Source organism: Artemia franciscana, chromosome 7 (assembly GCF_032884065.1).
Source record: "Artemia franciscana chromosome 7, ASM3288406v1, whole genome shotgun sequence".
Taxonomy (NCBI): domain Eukaryota; kingdom Metazoa; phylum Arthropoda; class Branchiopoda; order Anostraca; family Artemiidae; genus Artemia; species Artemia franciscana.
In genome coordinates, this window is record NC_088869.1 from 53,320,809 (window position 1) to 53,337,221 (window position 16,413).

The 16,413-nt window shown below is 33.0% G+C and overlaps 1 protein-coding gene across 2 annotated transcripts in view; it reads right to left on the reverse strand.

Moving 5' to 3' along the window:
• The window catches only part of LOC136029455 (zinc finger CCCH-type with G patch domain-containing protein-like), a 58,776-nt gene extending 53,241 nt beyond the window's left edge, over window positions 1-5,535 (reverse strand). For both annotated transcript variants that reach the window (XM_065707867.1, XM_065707866.1), the window contains exon 1: window positions 5,460-5,535. In XM_065707867.1, the coding sequence (XP_065563939.1) occupies window positions 5,460-5,507 (48 nt within the window). In that variant the 5' untranslated portion in view covers window positions 5,508-5,535. The remainder of the gene's footprint in view (window positions 1-5,459) is intronic.
• Between the last annotated feature and the right edge of the window lie 10,878 nt (window positions 5,536-16,413).

Here is a 16,413-nt window from a genome sequence, read left to right on the forward strand (position 1 = left end):
CACCAAAGAAAGGCAGGAAATTAGCGTGCAACAAATTCGACAAGAAGAACGTGTGGAGTTATTTATGTGAAAAGTGGCTTGCAAAATATTCTGTGTAAATCAATTAGTGATGCAGTTGAAATCCATGATTTTACTAATGAGCCATCTATAGCATAAATAAATGGTGGTTTTTTCTCTTCCTTGTGATTGTGAAGCATGGACTGCTTCCAGATTTTCTTGGATTCCTGTTTAAAATTAGATGCGATTTTGAGTATGTCTATTGGTGGTGATAAAGATGTGCCTTATGCTAAAAACTTGCCCAACTGTGATGTTTCTTCAGAAGGCACTTTAGAGTGTGAGCCCACCAGACGTAAATTCCCGGTCATGTTAATTCCCGGTCAGTACTTCATGTTAATGCTCAAGCTTAACAGAGTGCATATAATGAACTCAAGTTTTTGCTACCATCTAGTCCAAAAGATATTGTTGCCGTATGTGAAAAGTTTTTGTCTAGTTATTCACCTATGTCTATGTTTGAGGTTCCTATGATAAAAAGTGTGTCTCTCAGTAGGAAATTGAATGCACAAGGTGAACAGGTGATCTGTATTCGCCAGGATTGGTCCTTTAGAGTAGAAGAGGATTTATGTGAAATGCTATTTGTGGAAATTATCCCTATGATTGGTGATTCACTTAAATTTGGTTCAGTATATAGAGCTCCATCAAGTATCCCAAAAAAAAATTTCAAGGTTTTTGAGTCAGTTCTTTTAAAACTCAGTGAGTCAAAGCAACCAGTTATTATATCAGGGAACTTCAATTTTGATTTGCTGAATTTAGATCTTAGTACTCATAGGGAATTTTTGAATATTATTCTGTGGGCTGGTTTTCTTCCAAGCGTTTCTCTCCCAACTAGAGTTACAAATAATACAGCTACACTGATTGATAATATATTTTTTTTTTCTCTTAATTCAGTTAAAGCACTGAAAGCCTCTGTGATTTTACCTGATATGTCAGACCATTTCCCAGTGAGTGTTCTTCTGGATTTAGGGAAAGTTAATACATGTTCTTGGGATGCTAGAGATGATACTTCACCTAAACAATATGAGTGGATTGATTTCAAGCTACTACTTGAACTAATTAATAGTAATGATTGGAGTCTAGTTTATGGTTTAAATGATGTTAATGATACATTTTCTAAATTTATTTCTGATATGACATGGCTCAGAGAGGAGGCTACAAAAATTTGATCCTTGGATTACTGATAGAATTTTGATCTCAATTAAGAATAAGAATACAAAATATAAGAGGTATTAAAAATTCCAAGTGATGCCTCTTTTGAAGAATATAGAGCATATAGGAATAAGTTATATTCAATTGTTAGATATGCAAAAAGAACATATTCTAAGGATAAGTTTATTCAGTGTAAGTCAGATCTGAAAAAAATTTGGCAGTTGACCAATGAAAGAATTTGACCTAGCCATAAATCAAGATATAGTGTTGATTGCCAAGAAGTTGATGGAAGGAAAGCAATTGACCATAAAGAAATACTGAATATTTTAGGAGATTATTTTAGTTCAGTAGGAAAAACGCTTACATCAGATTTTTTTTTCTTCATTGTTAAATGGCCCTACCATTTCTTTTGATAACGATCATCAAAGTGAAAACCCTTTTGATTTTTCTGAAATGATACCTCAACATGTGAAAAAAGTTATCATGAAGCTTAAGAAAAGTTCTTTGTTGCACACATATATAATTCGTCAGTAGTACAGGGAGTTTTTCCTGATTTGTTGAAGAAAGCTAACGTTACTAAAAATAGTATGTAACTATAAAAATAATGTTACTAAAAAGCACTACATAAAGGTGGAATTACAAGCAATCCTTCAAATGATAGAGGTATATCACTTTTATCAGTGTTTAGTAAACTTTTGGAAAAGATAGCTAACCATCTGCTCCATAATTATTTAATTGGTAAAAATATCTTTCATCCTTCTCAGTTTGGCTTCATTAAAGGAAAATCAACAGAGTTGGGGATTCATCAAACTTCTGCTTGAGATAAACAATGCAATCAACAGTGATCAGTATATATTGGCAGTGTTTATTGATGTTGCCAAGCCCTTTTACACAATTGACTATCATCTGTTGTTAATGAAACTCCAAAAATACAGTTTTGCTTCAAAATCCTTAAATTTTTTTTAAACTTATCTTATAGGTAGAAAACTTAAATGTCATGATAGAGTTGAGGGTATCTGTTCCGAAAGTTTTTAGACAAGTTGGGGGGCCCTCAGGGTCTATCCTTGGACCTACCTTATTCCTTCTATTTATAAATGATTTGCCTGAGGTATTAATGCTTTGTAAAATTGTAATGTTTGCAGATCATGTTGTTATTTTTGCATCCCATGTTGATTTATTCATACTTTTTCATAATATTAAAAACAACTTTTATCTGCAGGGGATTGGTATGCCAGAAATTTACTTTTGCAGAAATGAGAAGAAATGTCAATAGATGGTCTTTTCTTTATCTGGTTCTTAGAAAACAGAACAGTTTTCTCTTTAGCTAAATAATAAGGTTACTGAGCCTCTTCAACCTCTTCAACTTTAAACCTCTTCAAATTCTACAAAATAAAGTCCTTAGATTAATTTTTAATATTAATAGTAGATCCTCAGTAAGCCATCTGTATGGATCCTCTGGTTTCTTCTCTGTTCAGCAACATCATTTTTTGCCATTTCTAATATTTACCACAATTATGTCTTGAACAACTTTTGCTAAATTTCCTAGGAATATTCTTGACAAATTCACAATCCCAGAATTACTCAACTCTCATAGTTCTAATTTCTCTTTTGAAAAATTACCAATAAAGTGAGTGGCATTTGGTTTTCATCATACAGGTCTGAAAGTTTGGAATTTAATCCCAATAGCTGTGAGGAATTGTAATGATAGAAACCAACTTCTGAAGTTATTCAGAAATCATGTTGCTGGTCTCCCATAATATTTCCTGTTGTGAGTGTTGAAGTTTGGATTCCCTAAGAAGTGCACATTCATTTAAGCTGAAATGATGACAGTTTTTCTTTTTTTTTTTTTTTGGTGATATGCCATTAGGCATTTGTGCTGTTTATTTATATGGTTTAATTCTTGTTGTAAATAAATATGTATCCATCTATCTATCTATTTTAAATTTTCCAATTAATTGTGTTTTGTAATATCTCTGCTTCTTTTTTCCTTTCCTTCTCTAATTAGGGTCAGTTTATGTTAGGTTATTTGTTCAATCTCTACACTTGTATATGTTTTGTCAGTTGAACACACTTTGGTCATTTTCCAGAAAAAAAGTCAAAAATTTTTTCCTTAGTTTGCTATGAAAATTGTCTATCTGTGAATCTAATCCTTGGCCGAAGAGATTCCAGTTCAACTTTCCTTGGTTATTGAATCCCCAAATTACAAAAGTCACTAATTAGTAACTGGCTGGAAGTTATTAATTTAATCAGCTAGAAGCTGATTAATTTTGAGTTGCTGATAATTTTGTACTTAATTCTCATGAGTATTTTACTCAGATATAATAATGCTTGTTTGAAAAAAAAAAGAAAAAAAAACAGTAAATTTCATACAAAACTAGAGCTATATCTGTACCCCTTAACAGAAGGTGGGATGTAAATGCTAAGACAGCAAATTATAGGGCAACATTTGGAAAGAGTGTGAGCAGAGAAATAGTGAATTTAGGCCTGCCTATTTATTTTTAGGCTAAAACATTTCCCTTAGAAAAATAATCTTGGTACAGGTTTGTGTTTTTTTTTCTATATTGTAACCATAGCCTTATAACATGGGGCTGGCTCCCTAATTCCCTTGACAAGTCTTTTCAAAATCCATGCCAGACCAAACAAAATTGCCTTGTAACAAAAAAAAAGCCTTATAACATGGGGCTGGCTCCCTAATTCCCTTGACAAGTCTTTTCAAAATCCATGCCAGACCAAACAAAATTAAATCAGAGAAACAGTCTAGGTCTAAGACTTCTCATAGGAGAACCTTGACCTTAGTCTACTAGCTGCATAATAAATGAGCAGGTTTTGAAACTTTTTGAATTTTTGTATTGATTGAGCAAGCCAAATTTTTTAGCTAAAAGATGAACATAGGATCTTTCAATCCACATTTTAATATTAATTCTAAATATAGGCTTATAATCACTACCCCAACAAATACACCCTTAATACTAACAGATAAATCCCTAGGCTAAATATTAAACTGTAACATATGGACCAGCAACCCCCCCCCCCCCTTTCGAAACCCAAAACCAATTCTCTTATTTCGTTCACTTTAGAAAGTTTTAAACAAAAGTTTTACAAAAGCAAAACAAAGTTTTACTTTTGGCACAAATTTCACAGCAAGCAATTTTGCTTACAATTTCACAATTACAGCAAGTTTTAAAACTTCCAATTTTGGTAGTCGAAAATAATACCTTTTTTTAATGTTAGTTTTACAGCAAGCAATATTGCTTACAATTTCACAATAAGTTTTATAGCTTCCAATTTTGGTAGTCGAAAACAATACCTTTTTCATGACAGTTTTACAACAGGCAATTTTGGTTACAATTTCATAATTACAGCTACCAATTTTGATAGTCGAAAATGATACAAAATGATACTTTTGTTGACAACCAAAACTGGATTTATGTCATATAATCAAAATAAGAGTTGTGTTACAATATTTCTGAGGTCAATCTATCCAGTGCTTAATTTAGAGATCCGGGTTGATTCAGGATATATAAGATGAACCAAAAGTTAGAAGAGGCAGAGCTATTGTGATTAGTCTTTGATGTACATCATATTGCTATCTTTCATTGAAGTCATTTTACCTGAAGTTGTATATGAAGTAAGAAAATAAAATTATTGTCAATAATTGTGTTTGTCTACAGGTCAAGGTATAGATACAATTCCTATTGTCTACTGGTTCGTTCCCAAGGGAATCTGCCCATCTCGGCAAACCTAAACGTCATGATAATGAATTCGTCTCCAAGATTATAGAGACTGGTCAATAGAACCCTCCCAATCTATAGCCATTAACTATAAAGCTCCCATACCACAAACAACTTAAACTATGTAAGAAATCAAGTAGACTTTATAAGCAAACAGTGAACTATAAGAATCGAATAAACTTTATAAGAAACCCCCCCCGTAACAAAACTTTGTCAATTCTGCTAGCTTGTATTAGCCAATTTCCAATCAGCAGCTGTTTTACAGTGCCAAATAGACCTAAAAATGGTTAGAAAAATAATAAATCAGTAAGCTTGTATATGCAGTCTATGGTTATAACTTCTAGATTATGGGTAGACGATGCATGTTTACAAGGGTATCAATGAGCCTAGCACATCCCATTATTTGAACTGAAAATTAAAAGGTGGTTTAAATGGCTAGGCTACATTCATCTTTTAGACAAAAACTAATAAAGAACTCTAAATTTGTTAATGCTTTTTTTAAAATTTCCATGAATTTTTGCAGACCTGAAGCTCATTCTCTTTTATAGAAACTTCAAGTGATTCTATGTCCATAGCAAGCACGTCAATAGTTTTTAAAATGGTTCCTATCATAGTTGCCATAGGATAAGAATATTTTGGAGCGTCCAAACTATTAAAAACGTAACCTTTTGATAGGAAAAGCCCTTCTAAAGACGAATTGGCTTTATTTCGGTATCAAGATCAGTATTTTGAAGGGGGATCAGCTGTTGCCTTTATATTTTGAAAACATATTTTTATGCAATCTCATTAAAATATTTCCTTTAAATTTTAGGAGATACCTTTTTTGTATCTTAATTAATACATTGAGAACCTCGTCCTCTTTTCTGACTTTTAATGAATTGGAAACCATTTTCGCTTTTGAAGTATAAAAAGCCAGGCATTTAAAAAAGTTGAGTCGATCCGGGGCAAAGTTGGCCTTTTCTTTAGTGCAATTTTAAATGAAACTTTGCTCTCACGCAAGAAAATAAACCATTAAGTTGATCTTCATTTGCCTTTTGTAAATAAAAACCCAGGAGAATTTGGAAGAATGGAATAAACCACATGTATATTATACATAGGGTACACTTGCCCCCTAGGTAGGTTTTAGTTGATTTTAATTTTGTCATTGATTTGGATCTAATTTAGGATACCTTAAGAAAAAGAAAATTAAATATTACCTTTTCTTGCAAATCCAAAATAAACAACCAAAGGAGATATTCCTTTTGGAATTAATTCAAAACTTATTTTGATCAAGATATAGGATATCTTGAATATTCATACAGTGAAGCAAACATATCAGTTTGGGAACATGGCTAAGTTGGAAGCTTAGTTTTCTACCTTTTTGCTTTCCTTACAAGGGTATCTGCAATTTCCCGATAACTTGGTTCAGGAATCGCTCTTTTGTCATGAATAGGATCAGAAATAGTTTTTTGATTGAGTTTATTAATCTTTAACCTTTCTAATAGTATTTATATTCAGAATATTACTATCATCACTCTGACGAGGCTAAGCTCCATCGGACTCAAATTAGCAGATAATCGTATTAACATCAAAGTATGTTAAATTAAGATTCATCACAATAATGAAATGTGTTTATACAGTTGTATGTGTGACCTCGGAGGGGAAGGGGGGCTAAAGTGTCAAAAATGTGGCCATGATATTTGGAAATTGCCTGGTATAAAATCGGAAATTCTGGCTTAACTAATCTTCACTCCCTCTCAACTCCCTCTCACTGCTTGGGTATAGCCTTGGTTATAACCAAAAATTAGCTCTTTTTGCAGTTTTACTATTTTCTTTGTATTATTTTTTCATAGTCCCATCTAAAAAAAAAGGGTCCATCCCCCAAATGTATCACTTATTTCAACCAGTGTGCCTGTAAACTGAACCATTTTGGGTGTTTTATGAATGACAAAACATGTACCACAACAAGTTTTTCTTTATGGTCTGACATTATGTCGGCTCATTTGGAAAGGGGTGGGGTTGTCACTAAAATAACAGTACATTTATCTTTTTATATCCACATATTTAAATATTAGTTGATAATAAAATGGCTTCTATTATTATTTAGTTATGTGTCTATTGTAAGTTTTCCCTCTTAACTTTAGTTTCCTTCTCTTCTAAATAATTTTAGTATGATATTTGACCAAACAAAATTCAACTCATACAAGTTATTGACTATAGATAAGAAACTACAAAATCTTTTTACTTTCTTTCATCGGTGTAAATGAGAATCTCACGAAAGAAAATATTATCCTAACTTACTATGCGAGTAAGCGAAATACATTTTTTCCTATCCCAATAGCTGAATGATTGTGTGATAATACCCAACGATGAACATATGAATGAATGTCGATACTCATGTCAGTGCAGTTGGACCGGAACAGCGGATACTTTTCACGGGAAATAAATAGATTACTCAGAAATTGGGCAACGTGTTCATTATTCAGAAGCGTAATATAGCTGTAACAAAAATTCAAAAGCGTATCTAAAATGAAACGTTTTAAGAACAGTAACGTAAAAAGTGTCATTTTCCTTAAAAGATACTAACAATGGTACGAAAACAACCTGGACAGCAACTCTGAATGCCATTTCAAAAGCGTATTTTTCGTTTGGCATGAATAAACGTCGATGTGACGTCAATTTTGTGGAAGTGAATAAAAACTTGAGAGCCAAAGTCTCAGGCAGAGGACTGAGTCTTGGGATTTACACCTGACTAACAAGTTCCCTGCAATAGCAAGCAAACGGTGCAACCTAATTTCTTTTATACTGTTTGAGTTTACCCCGGGACAGGTAAACAGTGGGAGCGGTGGGAGCAACTCAAATACTTGTGTATTTACTTTTAGAGAGACATGCCCACCTAGGGTCACGGGCAACCAACTTTTCTTACACACAAGCTCTCTGTCATGCTTGTGACGGCGTAACGAAGATTATTCATAGTAATATATAACGCTACGTGAGAATTGAACCAAGCTCTACTTTGACCTTATGGTGGGGCATAGACAAAAATTGTGATGCTTGACACCCCCGTGCCTTTTCAAAACCAGAACATAATTTGCACTGTACTGAAAGAAAAACAGCAAACTTATTTAGCATAGCTTTGCCATAGTAGAATTTTTTTTTTTTTTACATTTTTCACAGTTAGGGTGCTTAATAAAAGAAGGAGTGGTAAATATTACAATGAAATATCAGAAAAAGAAAAGCAATGACATTACTCCGATAGCAGTTCAACAGTATGAAATATATTTTCAAAAGACTGAAGGATTTACCATCTCAAATATCAGCAATGTACTAAAATTTATATTACTTTTGTTCAATTATACAAAATTCAATCCTGAATTTTCCGAATCTCCATTGGAAAAAAAACATTAACGCAAAAAGAAATTGAAGACAAATCCAAGTCACTTCGAGACTGATTGTGCTTAATTAAAAGAACAGGATTGAAAGTAATGGTGATGGTGCAGCAGAAATATTGTTGAAACTAACATAGCAAAAAGTTTCAAAGATGCTCATGTGTCTAGATGACTTGATTTCTCATCAAAGGTACACTGTAGGAAGTGGGTCAATTATACCTGGTACTTAGTTTCAAACCACACTTGAAAGCCAACCAACAGGTATTCGAACAACATTTGAATCCACAGCATCACAATGGGGGATTGAGACTGAAGCTGTTAAAGAGGATTTTATTAATGACTATGGATAGGATATATGCCTATTATCCTAATCAAAACATACTCCCCACAAATAGTATGGTGAGGCAGTTACAGCTGAGAAAACTCTAGAAGGAAAAATAAGAATGATTCAGCTTTCTATGAGTCCAGCTGACTAGCCAAACTAGTGAACTAGACCAATTACTCTTAAAATTCTTAGAGAAAAGTAGAGCATCAATCTCAGTCAACCATTTTAAATGGGTTGGGGCGTAAGAATAGAAAATAGGGCAAAAACTGTTACAGCAGTGATATGTAGCAGCCTACATTAGTGATGAAGACCGCTACATATATATTAGTTTTCTATTCCATTAAAAAAAAAAACGCCAAAGGTCGACGTATCTTTACAAGAAAGGCTTCGAATTTCACATTGATCATAAGAAAATCATCAATCATTTACTTTTCTTCACCAGGAAAATCAAAAAAGCTAAATGATAATAAAAATAGTTAAATATTTAATAATAAAATAACTTCACAATTTAATCGGCAAAAAATTATTTCATATCTCTTTAATGATATAAAAAGCACCAAGCTGCCTGAGGCCAACATAGCTACGCACGCTATTCCTCTATCTCAATCTATTCAAAACCTCCTTCTTTACACCCTCCCTGGAAGTTTCGGTTCCCTTAAAACCCTTCTATATGGCACTTTCCCACCCCAACTGCGGATAACCTGCTTTCCGGTTTGCCTTAGACTGTTCGCCGAAGGACAATCCTCGGCAATATTTCATCCTTTGTCCGCGGAACTTACCCTAGCCATCTCAACCTTTCTGTGATTATATCCCTAGAAAGCAACACTGAATGACGCTTGTCGTATAGCCTACTATCGGAAATACGGTTAGTCAAGAGGGTACCCAGGAAAATGCATGGAAAATTTCCTTAGAAATCATCTAGGAAATCTGGATTAAAAGACGGGCAGGGTTATCATCCCTAGTGATGTATCACTGCATCCAGTGATTCTATATTGCCTAAAGAAAAAAACACATATGTCAAAAGACAATAAGACAAATAAACACAAAAGCACATAAATCAATGGATTACTGAAGAACATAAATCAACCAACAAATTACCAAAATCCAGTAATTTTCCCTTACGGAGAAGCAAGCCTGCTTAATTGCTGTTCAGCAAAATATTTGATTTTAAACGGCGTGTTACATACCCAAGAAAATCAGCTGCTTAAGGTTATAAATTGTAAGAGTAGGTCTACGGTTGAAAGATTTTGCTCCTATATTATGTTTGGTGGTTAAAAATTGAATCTTATTATCTGAGCATAGGCCAACTTACCAGTTAGCCTTCACAAGGGTAAGTCTAAATTAAAGCATGGATTTGTTCTAGGCTACTAGGAGTTGACCACTTATCCAATAATGGTAGTACGCTAAGTTTCATGTTTTAAGCTCTTTCGAATAAAATTCTAGTTTAGCTGCTCTTTTTTCCTTGGAAAGGGGCTATATTTGGAAAATAAAACTTTCAGTAGGCCATTGAATCCTGGGCCATAAACAGGCTACTCAGGGAAGGTATTGCCAAGCTCCAATATTAACCCTCTTTGATATTAGCCTAGGGAAACGCATAAGAAAGCAATTCTTACTTCATAATAGGCTATGTAGAATAACCATAGTTAACACATATTGCATGTGGAGAACCTTTATCCTACTTCTTTCACTGTTGTAGTATTTTTTAAACACATTTCTGAAAAATAAACATAGATTCAATCACATTTTTTCATTTTCAAATGCCCTATATATCTGATTACCCATCCATATAGGTATGTCTACCCTCTTTCCAAATATCATAGGCTATTTGTTTTTTACATTACTTATACTACCCAAATTTACTGATGGTCAGCAGATAGGCCATTAGGTGAGCCTATGCCTAGACTATTCCCAAATAATGTTTTTCTTTATTGTTTAGGCAAATGTGTATTAGATTTTGTATCCAAGATAGAGACAAACAGAACACACAACATAATACATTTTTATGTAATTTCTAAATGTAATAGTTTTAACTCATGAAAAACTAACTGCATTTTTCACTCATGAAAAATGCAACACCCCCTCCCCCTTAGTAGTTCTATATAGGTCTGATCAAGGCTAAAAAATCACTGCAACAAAAAATTCTTGTTTTTATAATATACAGTTTGTTTTGTTAGTACCACTATCATGCTAAATAACATTCTTATCTATTTTCATACATCATTTAACTTTCAATACTACACAGATCTGAACTGCTTTTATGATAAATTACTGAGCAGCAACTTTCCATAAGGAGACATGCTAGAGTAAAAAGAGAAGTATTTCCCTTTATCCTCTTTTTTATGGGTAAAGTTGCATTCGTGAAAGTTCACATCCAGCTTCCTCCCCCTGCACATATCCTAGGAATTATGCAATGCTAACATCAGGTGAAATGATATAATTAAATTCCTCATTTTATGTGCCTTTTCAATGTAATGATTGTTGCTGTGTAAACACACACCCAGCTTTGATAGGCAAATAAATAGTCTGATGATATATTAGTTTAGTGTTCTTTATATCAACTGACCCATTGTAAAACTGGTTATGCTGTGTAGACTTCATATATTCTTTTTAATATGAGTGATTATGTTGATTATTGGATAAAATATACTATTTTGAATGAGTTAAGTGTTTCTAATAATAGAGAGTAATCTAATTAACATAAATATGATGTATATCATAAAGTAAAATTTCATTGTGTTTGTGTTTTTTTTTTTTTAAGTTGATTGCCCACACACCCCAAGGTAATAAATGAGTCCATCAGGAGAGCTGGTAATGAATTATCACAAATAGATTCTTACCTATAAAAAGAGTGTAGGCCTATCATTAACAATCTAAAGGTGCCTCTCTTTTGTTCTAGCATGTCTCCTTCTGACAAGCCACTGCAATTTCATTTCTTTTAAAACCAAATATTATTAATTGTTTAATCTTTATTGAATTTGATTATTTTTAAGCAATGCAAGTGAATTGTATAACTAGAAAAAAATTGATTTGTCATTGTTTATTATATTTAACTACTATTCTGAACCCATCTCTTGTACCAAAAATAAGGAATTAGGTATCACTCAAGGGTCCATTAAACCCTTTAAATTAGCTTCATGAGTGAATTGATAATTAGACTATACCTGAAAAGAGCCCAACAAATGTAGTGTACAGTATCCTCATCTTGTCTCTGCTTCAGTTATTGGATCTTTTATACATTTATTGGTATTTATCATCTTATTGTGCATCATATTTTGTTTGTTAAAACATGTTTGATGCTTTCTTAGTCTGTAAAAATTATGACCCATGTATGATTTCAATGGAATTGTGGATAAAAGTATTATAAGTTAAAAATGTGAATAAAAATTATAGAGAACATGATAATATCATTAATAGAAAATTTTTTTATATTATAAAGTAAGAAAGGCGTTTTTTTATGGTTTTCTTTTAATGTTTTATATATTCTAGGGCTATATCTGGGACCATCAGGGGAGAGGGTACGTTTTGAGAGAAGTGACCATAATCATAGTTGCAGTAATAGCTACAGCCTAGTAAAGAGCAAAACACAGCTCATAGTAACCAAAAGTTTATAAAATGTGTAAAAAACTGTCTAGTGATTAGCATTTGCCATTTTATACCTGTTTCAGGAAAGGGTAACTATTATTTTTTATTAATTTAATAGTAAAAAGTTGTTTTGAAAACAAATTTACAGGAATTATAAGAAAATAGCCTGAGACCCCTTGAAAATGGTCTTGGATTGAAAAGAAAAGTACACCATTAAAATATCTATTGTCAGAGAAACCCTATTCAGGACATTTATTTAAATGCTAATTTTTATATACAATCTTTTTTTTTTAATTAGAGTTGAAAATTCCATCAGAAAGCACCATATGGCATCTAAACACTGCACTTAGGGTGCCACTTCTAGAATAGAAAAGCTCAGAGGAGTGAAAAAGGTGCTCTCAGAATCTCTACAGTTCAAAACCCTAATTCTGGGGTTTGCAATCTACTCTTATGTATCCCCTTCCAGTCCACTTAATATTATTCATAAAACAACTACTGAATAATAGTTCTAAAAGATTGTTGTGCTATGGTCGAGTGCTGTTTAAGGACTTATTTATTTATTTATGCAGGTGACATTTTAGAGACATATTGGGCTCATTTAATTTTTATACCTAATTGCTTTTTGTAGATTCATCTTGATAATGATATCATAAAGTACTATATGGCTCCCAAAAGTGTACTTTGGGTTGTATTTCCAGTTTTTTCAATGAAAATGCCAAAAAGTGCCTTTTCCAATGAAAAGCCTCCAAGAAAGAATTTTCAATATCTAGGCAGGGCTAAGAAACTAAGCAGTCAAGGACGCCCCTGCCCCCAAATTGACACCACTAGGACTAACACACAGGCAACATAATAGAGAGTTGTTTAAAGGGCTCAAATTCAAAGCTTTTGATCATTTAATCCCATTTTTGTAGATTTCTAGTTGGAAAGAGCATGTGGAAGCTGCATCTAGTGGTGATATGACTTCAAGGTCTTGTCTATCTTTCTATATACGCTGTCATAAACTGTAAATAACACCTTCAGGAAGTGCCCTATTGAACCAAAAATGGCGATTCTTGGTGCTGATATCTAGAGTAATAAAAAAAAACCGCATTGGATTTGAATTGGACCTTCCACCTGCAAATTCCACTAAAATTTCAGAGTGCTTTAAAGGCTTTTTGCAACCTTGTTTTAGCAAGTTGAAATCACATTATCTGCAAAAGAGGAAGCTATTCTTATTAAAACCTGTTCCATTTGAATTTGCTGTTGAAAAACTGATTTCTTCCTCAAAATTTTGAGCTCAGTTTTGTTATATAATATTGTAATTTAAAAAAAAAAATAACCTCAATGTGTGGGTTTTACAATCTTTATTTCTGTCAATACTGCTTCATATTGTTCCATAGTAACCAGAACTCCAAAAATGCATGTTTTAAAAGAAAAGTGGTCTGGTGAGAAAAAATCTCTGCTTGCAGCTGATTCAAGATTGGTAACTGTTATTTTGATGTATCTTAATAATAAGAGGTTTTTTTGAAAACAAATTTAGAGGAATCAAATAATTTGTGGTAACAAACCTTAAGTAAGGATTGACCTAGCTCAATAGTAACAAAACTCTAAAAAACAGATTTTTTATACCAGTGGATACATCAAAAGAATTTGATTTTTATACAGATTTTAAATATATAAATTTCATCAAGTTTAGTCTTACCCATCAAAAGTTACAAGCCTGAGAACATTTGCCTTATTTTCAAAAAAAGGGGGAAACACCACTAAAAGGCATAAAATCTTAATAAAAATCACTCAATCAGAGAACTCAACTTTTGAGGTTTTAAGCTCCTATCTGCAATCAAAGATCATGTATGCATTTTTATTGAGTTTTTTTTTCAGGGGTGATTGTCAACCCAGTGGTCCTAGAATGTAATGAGAGGACTCGTTTGAATTGAATTTAACAGTTATAATGCCCTTTTTAATTGACCAAAAAAATTGGAGGGCAACTAGGCCCTCTTCCATGCTCATTTTTTCCCAAAGTCACTGGATTAAATTTTTTTGAGAGCCATTTTTTTTAAGCATTGTCAAAAAATCTAATAACTATGTCTGTGGGGAATACTTAATCCCCCACAGTCCCAGGGGGAAGGGCTGCAAGCTATGAATATCAGTAATTGGGAAGTATACAGACGTTTTCAGGGGGTATTTTTCTGGTGGGGGAAGGGTTTATGCAGGAGGATCTTTTCATGAGGGAAGAGAATTTCCAGGAAGGGGGTATGTTACTGCATTTCCCAGTATTATTCAATATACTATAAGAAATTAAATTAAAAAAAGGTTTTTCCAACAGAAAGTAAGGAGCAACATTAAAACTTAAAACAAACAGAAATCATTACATATATGAGGGGGTTCACCTCCTTGCCAATATCTTGCTCTTTATGCTAAAGTATTTTTAGAACTTTCAAAAAAGCTATTTATTCTAATTAAGCGACCTTTGTGATTCTTAAAGTATAGGAACCAAATCCGAACTTTAGCGTAAACAGCGAGGTATTGACGAGAGGGGGCAAACCCCCCTCATATATGTAATAATTTCTCTTCGTTTTAAGTTTTAATGTTCCTCCTTACTTTCAGTTGAAAAAACTTATTTTTTTTTAATTGATTTTGGAAAAAGAGCCTGGATACCCTTGAAAATGTATACTGAGTCAAAGTGAAAGGTAAGCCATCAAAATTGCCATTGTCAAAAACCCTATTCAGGACCCTTTCAAGTCCTAGCTTTGAACCACAAGGAAAGTTGCTTTTTTGCACAGAAAACTTAAATGCTTTTATATTGTTTTTTCTGCTAATAGAGCACTGGAACATTATAGAGAGCTGTTTAAGGGCTCATTTAAGAGCCAATTTTTATATACATAATAGTTTTAAATGTTCAATCTGACAACACCATCATAAGGTGGTACATGGCAACCAAATTTTTTTATTTTGGATGCCATTTTCAGAATGGAAAGGCTAGGATGAATGGAAAGGGTACTATCATAATCTTCTTGGTTAAAAACCGTAATCCTGAGGTTTATAATCACCCCCTTTTTTGTATTTCCCCCTTCCAGTCCCTTAATTTTATTCATAAAACTTTTCCTGTCTAGCAGAGCTAGAAGGCTACTGCATGATGCTAGAGAGCTGTTTAAGAGCTCTTTGAAAATCTTTTTTTTTTTTTACCTAATTGGTTTTTATAAAGTTGTCTTGATTACAACATCATAAAGTGCCATGTAGCATTCAAAAGTGTACCTTGGGTTTTTTTTTTCAGTGAAAATGCCAAAAAAGGACCTTTTCCATTGGGAAGACCCCCCTCCCCTTCCCAATAAAAAACCAAATGTAGGTAGGGGGAAGAGGAAAGTACTGGTATATCCCACTTCAGTTGCCGCCCCTAGAGCTTTTACCTAGGCCACATTGTACCTACATGTTGAGCATAAAGTTTTATCCATGTTTAGATTCTTACCTAAAAAAAGCTTGAAAAAAACATAAAAAGGCAGAAAAAGCTTTTTTTTACCTAATAGATTTTTATAAAGTCGACTTGATTACATCATTGTAAAGTGCCATATAGCATTCAAAAATGAGCCTTGGGTGGTTTTTCTTTCTTTCCAATGAAAATGCCAAAAAAGGACCTTTTATGTTTGGAAAGACCCCCCTCAAACACTACATCAAAATATAGGTAGGGGAGGAGGAAAGCACTGGTATGTCCCACCTCAATTGCCGCCACTAGAACTTTTACCTTGGCAACATTGTACCCAGATGTTGAACATTAAGGTTTCACCCATGTTTTGACTCTTAAAAAAAATCCTTATGGATATGTAGAAAATCAGTTGGCAAATCATTTCTTAATTTGCCAGTTGGCTAATATCTCTTCAGCAAATGAGACATATGGATTCCAAAGTTAGTCAGTGTGTATTTTCGAAGTTTTATTTTGGCAACAATTTTCTATATGTTGAATTAGACTGAATGATAAGAAAAGTTTTGACTAAAACTGTCCCATTTTACCATGGTATAATTTTGATTAGTATCACGGTTTTCTTTCTTATTTAATTTTTCTTATTATAGTTTTTATATATGAAAATAAAACAACACTTCTTAGAATATATATCGTTTCCATCAAAGCTCTATTGACACTTCAGCTTTACAGAGAGTTTTATACTGAATGTCAGTAAAGTATGTAAAATACCAGTAAATACCGTTAAAATAGGTAAAATATGTAAATTAC